The sequence below is a fragment of the Caretta caretta genome, chromosome 27 (genome assembly GCF_965140235.1).
Source record: "Caretta caretta isolate rCarCar2 chromosome 27, rCarCar1.hap1, whole genome shotgun sequence".
NCBI classification, from domain to species: Eukaryota; Metazoa; Chordata; order Testudines; family Cheloniidae; genus Caretta; species Caretta caretta.
The window spans coordinates 1389090-1402458 of record NC_134232.1 but is presented as its reverse complement, the minus strand read 5'-3'; the positions used below and the strand labels follow the sequence as shown (position 1 = coordinate 1402458).

Genomic DNA, 13369 nt, shown 5'->3' with positions numbered 1-13369 from the left:
ATGTTAGTTACTGCCAGTTTTGACTTTTGTGTTGTGGAAACCTATGATGTTGGAACTGGATTTAAACCAACTCATTCTTCATTGTGCTCAGGTCCACAGATCCATCACAATGAGTATTTCAGCCCCTATGCAGTTTGGGAGCCAACCCAGCCCTGGCAATGATTGGCAGCAGGAGAATGCCTGCCTCCTGAAAATCCTTCCAGTTTTTTCTGCCTGCTGGTGGCTTGGCCAAGCTTCCCTGCTGCAGAGCTGCCTTGAGGGAAATTCCAAACTTTATTTCAAGTTTTCAGGCGAACAATTCAGTAACGTCTCTTTCCAGTTCCCATCTGGGTCCTGTGGCTGTGTTTGAACTTTCAAAGGGAGTTGTCCCCTCATCACTGCTCCCCCTTTAGGGGTGTTTGCTGTGGTTGATATCCCAGCAGTCTTCAGGGAAAGCTAGGTGAGAAAAGCCAGAGGTAAAAGGAGGGGTCTGTGTCCCGCTGGGGAACTTGGCTGGCTCTGGGGGAGGATGTAGCCCAGTCACTTCAGGGTCATTTCACCTCACTCTCTTGTGCAGGAAGGGATGTAGGCAGGATTGGAGAGGCAGGCTCTTCTGAGCAGACAGTCTCCTTACCCATTTCCATGGACACCTCTATAGCAAGTATATATCCAATTCTAGAGCGGTTCCAGAAGATTCGGGACCTCCTTGCATTGTTTTGGAACTGCAAGAAGCCCACTATAGCATGGAGCCTTCGAGTATTTGGCCTCCTAGTACTGTGCAAAGGGATCACTCCATGGGTGATCACAACAGGCACCTTCACGGCTTCATCTTTAAGGTCCATTCCTGGGAACATATCAAGTGAAGGTTCTGGCGCAGATAATCAACTCTTTTAAAAGGTGGTCAGCCCAAGTCCATGTCCATAAAAGGATACCCATATGCCTTCTAGATCTCCTTATCTTCACAACCAATGCCAGCTTCAAGGGATGGGGAGCACATTTGGGAACTCATGCAGCTCAAGACATCTGCAATCAAGAGGAAAGAGCCCACAGTGTAAACTTCCTATAACTAAGAGCAGTCAAGCTGATGCTGCAAAGGTTCTAGTCCAGCCTAGAGGGGAACCACATCCTCAATCAGTCAGACAGCATGATTGTAGTTGCATAAGTGAACAATCAGTAGTGAACAAGAAGCCCAGTACTATCTGCTGAAGCGATGGAAATCATGCAGTGGGCATAAGAACGGCTATGGTGGGTCAGACTATGATCCATCTAGCCCAGGATCTTATCTTCCAACTGTGGCCAGTGCCAGGTGCTTCAGAGGGAATGAACAGAACAGGGCAATTTACCAAGTGATCCATCCCCTGTTGTCCAGTCGCAGCTTCTGGGCAGAGCATTCTCTCCTCTCCCTCAGGGCAGTTCATGTAAAGGGAGACTGGCTCAGTAGGCATGAGGTGAAAAACTCTTGAGTGGTGTCTGAATAAGGAAGTCAGAGTTAATTGTCCCTTGTTGAGCCTGCCTTCACAAACCTATCTGCAAACCACATGAACTTGAAACGACCAAAATACTGCACCAGGCAGGTGGACTCCAGGTGCATGGGGACAGATGGCCTACCTTACAGATGGCCTCATGGCCTCCTCTTTGTGTTTCCATTATTAGGGAAAGTGGTCCAGAAGATAAAATGAGCTGGTGACAATAATATTGGTATTCCCACATTGGTCAAGGAGAGCCTGGTGTTCAGACCTGAGAGAGCTGAAATTAGGACTGCCACTACAGCCCCAGTGAGACAGGACATCTTCTCACAAGGTCCTCTTTTTCATCAGTCCCCAGCTGGCTGCACCTAACAGCCTGGCTATTGAAAGAGAAGTGCTAATGTCATTGGGTTTGTCCGCCAAAGTCAGGCCACTTCTTTCTTCTTTGCTCCAACCCCTCAGACAGAGACAAACACCTACAAGATCTTTATCAAGCATTCTTACAGCTACAATGCCCACTTGCGGAAGTGAAGAAACAGATTGATAGAGCCAGAAGAGTTCCCAGAAGTCACCTACTACAGGACAGGTCTAACAAAGAAAATAACAGAACGCCACTAGCCGTCACCTTCAGCCCCCAACTAAAACCCCTCCAACGCATTATGAGGGATCTACAACCTATCCTGAAGGATGACCCAACACTCTCTCAGATCTTGGGAGACAGGCCAGTCCTTGCCTACAGACAGCCCCGCAACCTGAAGCAAATACTCACCAGCAACCACATACCACACAACAGAACCACTAACCCAGGAACCGATCTTTGCAACAAAGCCCCTTGCCAACTGTGCCCACATATCTATTCAGGGGACACCATCACAGGGCCTAATAACATCAGCCACGCTATCAGAGGCTCGTTCACCTGCACATCCACCAATGTGATATATGCCATCATGTGCCAGCAATGCCCCTCTGCCATGTACATTGGTCAAACTGGACAGTCTCTACGTAAAAGAATAAATGGACACAAATCAGATGTCAAGAATTATAACATTCATAAACCAGTCGGAGATCACTTCAATCTCTCTGGTCACTCGATCTCAGACCTAAAGGTTGCAATATTAAAACAAATAAACTTCAAATCCAGACTCCAGCGAGAAACTGTTGAATTGGAATTCATTTGCAAATTGGATACAATTAATTTAGGCTTGAATAGAGACTGGGAGTGGCTAAGTCATTATGCAAGGTAACCTATTTCCCCTTGTTTTTTCCTCCCCCCCCCCCCGACGTTTGTGTTAAACCCTGGATTTGTGCTGGAAATGGCCCACCTTGATTATCATACACATTGTAAGGAGAGTGGTCACTTTAGATAAGCTATTACCAGCAGGAGAGTGGGTTTGTGGGGGGGGTGGTGGTGGTGGTGGTGGTGAGAAAACCTGGATTTGTGCTGGACATGGCCCAACTTGATTATCATACACATTGTAAGGAGAGTGATCACTTTAGATAAGCTATTACCAGCAGGAGAGTGGGGTGGGAGGAGGTATTTTTTCATGCTTTGTGTGTATATAAAAAGATCTTCTAAACTTTCCACAGTATGCATCTGATGAAGTGAGCTGTAGCTCACGAAAGCTTATGCTCAAATAAATTGGTTAGTCTCTAAGGTGCCACAAGTACTCCTTTTCTTCTTTCTTCTAGAAAGTATACTTCTATCTGGACCAAGTTCTGTAGCTGGTGCATGGAATGTGAAGCAAATTGTAGTAATTCAGGAATTACAACTATTTTGTATTTTCTTGAAGAAGGCTTCAAAGGTCTCCAGTGCGGCCCTATTGCTAGTCAGATGTCTGCCTATAGTAGCATGATGTTTGCAGAGTCTCTGGATTCTCTGACACAGAAACCCCGGGTTGCCAGATTCCTTTAGCAGTCCGGTTAGCCAAGCAGGCAGGCAGGCCTCTGTTTTCCTAATGAGACCTGTCACTTGTGATGTGGGCCCTGACCCAAAAAAAAAACCCCTGTGAACTACGGATGTCAGTATTTGTCCATCAAGGCTTTTTTTCTGATAGCCATCACGTCCTCCAGATGAGTGTTTGAGTTGGCAGAGCTTTCTGTGCAGGAGCCCTATTGCATATTTCATGAAGACAAGGTAGTACTCAGAACTCTGGAATCTTTTCACCCAAAGGTGCACTCTTCCTTCCATGCCTCCCAAGAAGTGATTCTCCCTCCATTGTGTCCACAGTTTTTTTCCACAGTTACTCTTGGCTACTTGACTCATGTTAAAAATATGAATGTTTTATCCTTTTGAAGAGGTGCAATGTTCAAAGTGTAGATGAATTTACATTCATTTTGCGAAGACATTCCAAACAAGAAAATCTTACAGAAGTATGATGTAAAATGTGTGAACTGTTCATAGTACTGTCTCTTCCTTCGCACAGGGAGAACACTTGTTTTTCTTCTACTGAGAGAGGAAAATACATATCATAGTTCAGACTTAATGTTGATCCAGTGAATGAATGAATGGGCAAACGTTTAACCTTTTGTTAACAATTCTCTTCAGTCTCACATCATGTATGTGGATTATCTAGATTCTCTTAGTGAAGCTCTTGCATCTTGTTCACCCTGGCTGCGGCTTGTTTGTTTAGCACCAGTAATGCGCTTGGTGCTGCACATACCTAATATGAGGATAATCCTTGCCCTGCCTGCTTTGCAGGTTTAAAGTTATGCTAGAGGAATATAAGACTCTATCCAGAGATTGAGACAACTTAGTTTCTGTGTTTAGTTATAAACTTGCTTCTTTTGGGACTTGCAGAAATGGGTTTTTAACAGGGAGAATTGTGGCTTGACGTAATGGGATGGGGATTGCATTCCATGAGTAGGGAGCAGCATGAGAAAAAAGGCACAGATTGGGGTAGCAGAAAGGAACTAATGAAAAATCAAAACTCATTGTTTGCAAAGCAAAGAGATCAAATGGGAATGTGCTGGGAGGAACAGTCATCAGTGTCTTAGGTTGCTTAGAAGGAGTCAGTGGAGGGATTCGGAGTCAGGGGAAATGGTTTCTGTGTTGTGCCTTGCAGGTGAAGCAATACAGGACAACTGCTTGGGGAGGGTGTGGCAAAAGTAGTTTAAAGACACCTTTGTGTTGCTTCAATTCTTGGCATTCTGGAAACCGATGCAGCTACCAGAGGCTTCTCTAATTGGCTGCAACCTTATTGAAGAAGCCCATGGGCTATGCTATAGCCCAATGTAGTTCAGAGTTTCTATGGCACTCACCCCTACAGAGGCTCCCCTTCCAGTATGCCCTCTACCAAGCACCAGGTGGGGCAGCATAAGTTGACTCTTTGTATTTTCTGTTCTAGAAGAATTCTTCCCTAGCCAGTTGTGGAACCTGTATGGTCTCTCTATGCTGCTTGAATGGCATATATGGGCCTGAGCTAGAATTGACCAAGGGTGCTTGAGATGTGGTTCAATCAGGTTATGGGTAAGCCAGGCTCAGGGCCTGCTATAGAAAAGTTATGGCTGTGCAAGGTGACCCCGTGAAAAGTGGGTGGTGAAGCAGCCTCACTTGGTGGGGCTCATGGTGGCAACTACCGTTGTGCTCCCCTGGTGGAATCTTTAAATGTGAGTGGTGAAACATAGCTCTCTCCCCCCTTGGGATAAAGTCTTCTGGAGTGCAAGTGGTCCATTTGCACCTCTTTGGACCAGCTGGGGGAATCTGACTCTATACTTTTCAAGGATGCGTGTCATTTTTGTGCTAGTGACTCGTTATTGTACTGGGACCCCTTAATTTGTCTATATTTATGCCTTGCAAACATGTCCCTCCGGGTCACCTTATTACCCCAAATGCTCCTTAATGACAGTAGCTTTGTCTTGTTTCCTTTCTGTAACTGAAGAGAAAATTTCAGTTAATATGTTATATCATGTTCATATTCAAAGGCAAACTGTTTAGGAGAATGCATACTTACTTTAATTGTGCATTTGTGTGTTTTATTTAGTAAATTGTATCCTTCACAAAGTTCTTAGCTCTGTGTAAGTCATTGTTTGATTTGTCCCTGTAGGAGCCATATTATGTCCGATGCATTAAGCCCAATGAAAAAAAATCATCACAGCTGTTTGATGAAGAACGTTGCAGGCATCAAGTGGAATACCTTGGACTTCTGGAGAATGTCAGGGTCCGACGGGCAGGATTTGCCTACCGCCAAACATATGAAAAGTTTCTTCACAGGTGAGAAGGGAATTAGTGCATGCTTTTTTTTGAGATGTTTGCCGGCTTTCTAGGCTATTGGTTGAGCTGCACAATCTAATGATTTGCCTTCACTATGATCTGTAAATATAGAATCCTTTAGTCTGGTGATCTTTAGTCATGAATGGTACACATATATTGTTTCTTTTTTGAGCGCACACTAGTGGCTTGGATAAAACACTGTTGGTCACAGAAGGGTGCTGGCTGTTCAGCCTGCTATGGCAGCAGATGCACAGACTTGAGGAGTGCGTTCTTCATGGCCTACCATTTTCCACCCTTTATAAACAGCAGGGATGAAAACCCCATGACCCCAATTAGACTGAACCAGTGTTCTGTTACTGTCTTAGTATCGTTAGAATTAATGGACAATGAGGATCCTCCCCACAAAAATTAACTCTAGACACAGAATTAAATAGTGTCTTTTGTTTTCTTTTCTAAATTTTGTCTTATATTTTGGAGAAGTATGGAAAGTTTCCTTTCCTGGGGGAGAAAAACACTTTTCAAATATGGAGTGACATTACATGGGTCAGAAAGGAAACCTTTGGACTCAGTGAATTTATAAATAGAAGGTGGGAGGATAGGAATGAGATGATATGACATGACCCCATGAAAACATGATTTTTGATGCATGCTGCACTCTGTATTTATTAGGTAGAAATGTTGCTTAAGCTAAGGGCTTGTCTTCACTACCGGGGAGATAGACACTGCTGCAATTGATGCAACGGGTGTTGATTTAGCAGGTCTAATGAAGACCCGCAAAATCGATGGTAGAGAGCTCTCCAAGAAGAGTAAGGTAAGTCAACGGGAGAGCATCCCCCATCGACACAGTGCAGTGAAGATGAATAAAGTAGCTGGGGTGAATAACGTAGCTGGAGTAGTGTAATTTAGGTCGGCTTACCCTGGTAGTGAAGACAAGCCCTAAGGTTTCTTACCATGTATGTAAAGTACTGTGCATATCTAGAATTTCATCATCTTGCTCGAAAGAACGAGGAGTCCTTGTGGCACCTTAGAGATGAACAAATTTATTTGAGCATAATAAACCTGAAGCAAATACTCACCAGCAACCACACAACAAAAACACTAACCCAGGAACCTATCCTTGCAACAAAGCCTGTTGCCAACTCTGTCCACATATCTATTCAAGGGACGCCATCATAGGATCTAATCACATCAGCCATACTATCAGAGGCTTGTTCACCTGCACATCTACCAATGTGATATATGCCATCATTCATCACGTGCCAGCAATGCACCTCTGCCATGTAAATTGGCCAAACCGGACAGTCTCTACGCAAAAGAATAAATGGACACAAATCAGATGTCAAGAATTATTACATTCAAAAACCAGTTAGAGAACACTTCAACCTCCCTGGACACTCAACTGCAGATCTAAAAGTCTCAATTATTCAACAAAAAAACTTCAAAAACAGACTCCACCAAGAAACAGTAGAACAGGAATTAATCTGCAAACCATTAAAATAGGCTTGAATAAAAACTGGGAGTGGATGAGTCATTACACTAACTAAAAACTATTTCCCTGGGCTAATTTTCCCCCTACTGTTACTCACACCTTCTTGTCAACTGTTTGAAATGGGCCATCCTAATTATCACTACAAAAGTTTTTTTTTCTCCTGCTGATAATAGCCCACCTTAATCGATTGATCTCGTTAGAGCTGGTATGGCAACCCCCATTTTTTCATGTTCTCTGTGTGTGTGTGTTTGTGTGTGTGTGTATATGTATGTGTGTATATATATGTATCAGCAGTCTGTATCAACAGAAACAACCAGGAGTACTTATGGCACCTCAGAGGCTAAAATTTATTTGAGCAGAAGCTTTCATGGGCTAAAGCCCATTTCATCAGATGACACACACACACACACACACACTCTCTCTCTCTCTCTCTCTCTCTCTCTCTCTCTCTCTTCCTACTGTATTTTCCACTACATGCATCTGATGAAGTGGACTTTAGCCCATGAAAGCTTCTGCTCAAATAAATTTTAGCCTCTGAGGTGCCACAAGTACTCCTCGTTTCTGCTGATATAGACTAACACGGCTGCCATTCTGAAACATATCATCTTGCTAGTGGATCATTGAATCGGTTTTGGTTTTTCACTCATTTGAGCAAGTGAGAAACTGACCCTGAGTGTGGGAAGAATAAGCAAGTGTTGGAAAGAAAGAATTGGAAGAACTGCTGTTCTTAATGACTGATATGGCTTTGATGGGATTTTTCCAGTAGCTGAAGAGTAACAGAAGAGTATGGTTCAACAAATAGTATTTACTGTATTTCATTTTTGTCATGAACTGTCACTTTTCAACATCATACAAGTTTAGGGCTTGATTCTGCCCTCAGTCACACTTGCACGTTATCAGGAATCCATTAAAATCCGCTCTTATGATTGCACAAGAAGCTACTGTTCAGTGGATATATGATAAGCTCTTGTATGTCTGAGAGCAAAACGAAGCTAATAGCTGGAAAATTAGATTCATGTATAGCAATTGGTATGACCTTTTAAACCTTTGTTGCATTGCTTAGCCCTAACACACTCGATATCTCACTTTATTAGCAGAAGTGAGAGAAACAATAATTAACATACTGTATTCTGACCTCCTCACTCTCTTTAGTTAGAACTTATATTCAAGAAAGCTCCCACTGCAGTCACAGTGAGTCTGGTTATTTAAGAACTGAGTAGAGATCCTAGAACCTGGCCAAATATCACTTTCAGTAAAGTAAGATCAAGCATATTTAGATCAAGCCCACAGTCAATCTGTTTTCACTGGCATCCTTCGGGTAAAATGCATCTTGAAATCAATACGTTGTCATTAAATGCTTGTGTGTTGCATTATTGGTTTTAACATCTAAATTGCCAAAAATCTTATGGCTTGGTATTTTGTGGGGACGGTGGTGGCCAGGAAGCTTGGTTTCTTGAGGATATAATCGAACACTTTTCATTGTTGACATTCCCAGTTCTAATGCCTCTTCTAAAGTAACATTAAGTGTGGCATGAAAATAACACTGGAAACCCCACCAGCTGAATTGTTGTGATAGAAATATTGCACTTCATGTTCAACCCCGAGTTTATCAGCAAATATTATGTCTGAATTTCAGGAGACTTCCATTGAGGATTGTAGGTTTTAGAAAGCAACCTTTCTTCTTTCTGTACAGTTTCCTTCTGTAGTTTAAAAATGAAGGGGAGAGAAAAACAAAGGAGTGCAGACAAGGATGTTTAATGTATGGATGACCTTGAAGGCTGTTGAGATCTTTAGGCATGGGGGAGGGGAAGAGCTATTCTGTCAGGCAGCAGATTTATTCTGGGTCCTGCTTCATTATATTTAGCAGTAAAGTTTTGGGATTTTGACTTGGTAGGGGATCGGGGTCATGCTCTTTGCCTCAGGGAAGGAATTAGTGAGCTTGCATTGCACATGCTGCTGGAGAGATGGAAAGCCTGCAGCAGTATTCTGGCAATGTTAATACTACCAGTTGTTGCATTAAGAGAGAGTGAACGTAAAACTGCCCTGCATTAAATTGATACCTGTAATGTTGTCTAAATGTTGGATCTCTTTTGTTGATGCAGCCTTGTCTCTTCTGGGGATTTTAATTTCTCTCCACCTCTTTCATAAAATATTCCTCCACCTTGTTGTACAGGTTTTAGATCTGACATTTTATTCCTCTTGTCTGACCCCATCAGGTCTGCTTAATAAAAGACTGATTTGTTCTGTCACCCTGATTGTCTTTCATCTAATGTGAAATGTCTAAGGTGAAAGATTTTTCCATTTCATGTCCCAGTGAATTAATTATAGCAGAAACATTTTTCCACTGGGAATAGAGAGCAGAGATCTGAAACCAAACGCAAGTTTTTTGGTATGTGTGTAAAATATTTAAGTACTGCATAATATTTGAGAGTGAGAACTCTGAGCCCTTCCAAATATACATGGAAAAACTTTTCATCGTGAGACGATGAGGGATATTTTAAAAATATCAGCTTTTATACACTTTAGCATACTCTTAATAAACAATCATGTTGTGCCTTCCATTACCGTCTGTCACTGATATACTGGGGCCTGCTTCGAACCATGTGCTAGAGCAGGTTTTTTGCTGTCAAGTTTGTTCAGAGGTTAATTTTAATAGATCAGTGACAGTATTGTATATATTTTAGTCAGTTTAATACTCTCTTTTTTGTTATAGAATGAACCCCAGCAGCTTTATATTAGACCCTATTTCCTATAAAAAGGTTTTCTAAGGTTGTGACACCAGATTTGTGGTTGTCCATCTAACATTTATTTCTGAATTAGCTTGCCAACTGAAAAAAATCCATGCCTAGAAAATTGGGATTGAATTTTGACTTCTCAGTTCATGGGTTTTTAAATGGGCAAATAGTTAAAACTATGTTGAATGTGTTTCCTTTAGAACATGAATAGGGATAATTTTGTTATGGTGAAATTGCCTATTGCATTATTGATTAGGTCTGTAAATCATATGCAGAAAATTCATCGATGCTCCCTTGCAAAAGCCTGTTTATCCAATCAGCACTTCTCAAATATAGCATACGTTTTTGCAGAGCAGAGTCAGATCTGATTATTTTCCCGTTTGATTCATAGTTGTTTAATGCTGAACTGTTTTCTGCTTCTCTTTGTTTGTGTGTGGGGAGTTTGGAAAAGTGAGTAATTAAATGCCTGATAAAGGAGAATAGTTCTTGTACCCACCTACTTGATGATCAGCTTGTGATGGGATGCAGCCTGAAACTGGGGTACCTCTGAGCCCTCTGGCTTACCAACCTGGGCTCTCTCTCACTGTGATGCTGTTGCTAAGCCACAAACCTCTCCCGGTACTGCACTTACACAGACATCCACAGTCAGGGACACACCCATCTGAGTTACATGAATGCTTTTGCCAGCCGCTCATGAACCAACAATCGAGAGGCTCCAGCCAATTCCCTCAGCTCCCCAGCCTGAGACCATAGAGCAGTACCATCTTGCCCTAGTCAGAAGCCTGACCAGTATAAGTTTTATTACCCAGTCTGCCACTGCTTCAAAAGAAAGAGGATATGCACCAGCTTTTGTTCACTGAGTAGATTCCTCAAGCATTTCAACAAATATGCACTGTTTTAGGTAAAATATAAAATAGATTTATTAACTGAAAAAAGATAGATTTTAAGTGATTATAAGTAATAAGCATACAGATCAAAGTTAGTTACCTAAGAAATAAAAGTAAAATTGCAATCTGAGTTCTTTTAACTAGACAGGATTTGAATCAAACAGTATCTCACCCTGGTAGATGGTATAGTTTCTGAATACACAGGCCTCTCCTTTCTAGCCTGGGACCACCTCCCCTGTTCAATCTTTGTTCTCCAGATGTGTTTGCAGGTGTTGAGTTGTGGGGGAAGGGAGAGGCCAAGTGATGATGTCACTTCCCCTCTTTTGTAGTTTCTTTTAGCTTCCTGGAAAGAACCTTTGCTATGGTATGAGTCAAGTGTAGAATCATAGAATATCAGAGTTGGAAGGGACCTCAGGAGGTCATCTAGTCCAACCCCCTGCACAAAGCAGGACCAACCCCAACTAATCATCCCAGCCAGGTCTTTGTCAAGCCAGGCCATAAAAACCCTAAGGATGGACATTCCATCACCTCCCTAGGTAACCCATTCCAGTGCTTCACCACCCTCCTAGAGAAATAGTTTTTCCTAATATCCAACCTAGGCTTCCCCCACTGTCATCTGCCACCACTGAGAACAGCCTAGCTCCATCCTCTTTGGAATCTCCCTTCATGTAGTTGAAGACTGCTATCAAATCCCCCCTCACTCTTCTCTTCTGCAGACTAAATAATCCCAGTTCCCTCAGCCTCTCCTCATAAGTCATGTGCCCCAGCTCCCTGATCATTTTGGTTGCCCTCTTCTGGATGCTCTCCAATTTATCCACATACTTTCTGTAGTGGGGACCCCAAAATTGGATGCAGTACTCCACATGTGGCCTCACCAGTGCTGAATAGAGGGGAATAATCACTTCCCTCGATCTGCTGGCAGTGGTCCTACTAATGCAGCCCAGTATGCTGTTAGTCTTCTTGGCAACAAGGGCACACTGTTGACTCATATTCAGCTTCTTGTCTGCTGTAATCCCCAGGTTCTTTTCTGCAGAATTGCCTCTTAGCCAGTCGGTCTCTAGCCTGTAGCAGTACAAGGGATTCTTCCATCCTAAGTGCAGGACTCTACACTTGCCCTTGTTGAACCTCATCAGATTTCTTTTGGCCCAATCCTCCAATTTGTCTAGGTCCCTCTGGACCCTATCGCTACCCTCCAGTGTATCTACCTCTCCCCCGAGCTTAGTGTCATCCACGAACTTGCTGAGGGTGTAATCGATCCCATCATCCAGATCATTAATAAAGATGTTGAACAAAACTGTTCTCAAGACAAACCCCTGTGGCACTCTGCTTGATACAGGCTACCAACAAGACATCAAGCCGTTGATCACAACCCGTTGAGCCCAGTGATCTAGCCAGCTTTCTATCCACCTTATAGTCCATTCATCCCGCCCATACTTCTTTAACTTGCTGGCAAGAATACTGTGGGAGACCATATCAAAAGCTTTGCTAAAGTCAAGATATACCACATCCACTGCTTCCCCATATCCACAGAAAGAAAAGGAGTACTTGTGAGACAGTTATCTCATCATAGAAGGCAATCAGGTTGGTCAGGCATGACTTGCCCTTGGTGAATCCATGTTGACTGTTCCTGATCATTTTCCTCTCCTCCAAGTGCTTCAAAATGAATTTCTTGAAGACCTGCTCCATGATTTTTCCAGGGACTGAGGTGAAGCTGACCAGTCTGTAGTTCCCTGGATTCTCCTTCTTCCCTGTTTTTAAAGAGGGGCACTAGATTTCCCTTTTTCCAATCATCTGGGACCTTCCCCGATAGCCACGAGTTTTCAAAGATAATGGCCAATGACTCTGCAATCACATCAGCCAACTCCCTCAGCATCCTCGGATGCATTAGATCTGGACCCATGGATTTATAGAATCATAGAATATCAGGGTTGGAAGGGACCTCAGGAGGTCATCTAGTCCAATCCCCTGCTCAAAGCAGGACTAATCCCAAACTAAATCATCCCAGCCAGGGCTTTGTCAAGCCTGACCTTAAAAATATCTAAGGAAGGAGATTCTACCACCTCCCTAGGTAACGCATTCCAGTGTTTCACCACCCTCCTAGTGAAAAAGTTTTTCCTAATATCCAACCTAAACCTCCCCCACTGCAACTTGAGAGCATTACTCCTCGTTCTGTCATCAGCTACCACTGAGAACAGTCCAGATCCATCCTCTTTGGAACCCCCTTTCAGGTAGTTGAAAGCAGCTATCAAATCCCCCCTCATTCTTCTCTTCTGCAGGCTAAACAATCCCAGTGCCTTCAGCCTCTCCTCATAAGTCATGTGTTCCAGTCCCCTAATCATTTTTGTTGCCCTCCGCTGGACTCTTTCCAATTTTTCCACATCCTTCTTGTAGTGTGGGGCCCAAAACTGGACACAGTACTCCAGATGAGGCCTCACCAATGTCGAATAGAGGGGAACGATCACATCCCTCGATCTGTTGGCAATGCCCCTACCTATACATCACAAAATGCCATTGGCCTTCTTGGCAACAAAGGCACACTGTTGACTCATATCCAGCTTCTCGTCCACTGTAATCCCTAGGTCCTTTTCTGCAGAACTGCTGCC

The 13369-nt window shown here is 43.1% G+C and overlaps 1 protein-coding gene across 5 annotated transcripts in view; it reads left to right on the top strand.

Moving 5' to 3' along the window:
- Positions 1 to 13369, top strand: part of MYO1D (myosin ID) — a 383172-nt gene that overhangs the window by 157616 nt on the left and 212187 nt on the right. For all 5 annotated transcript variants that reach the window (XM_048829695.2, XM_048829697.2, XM_075123527.1 and 2 more), the window contains exon 15: positions 5489 to 5655. In XM_048829695.2, coding sequence (XP_048685652.1) covers positions 5489 to 5655 — 167 coding nt within the window. The remainder of the gene's footprint in view (positions 1 to 5488; positions 5656 to 13369) is intronic.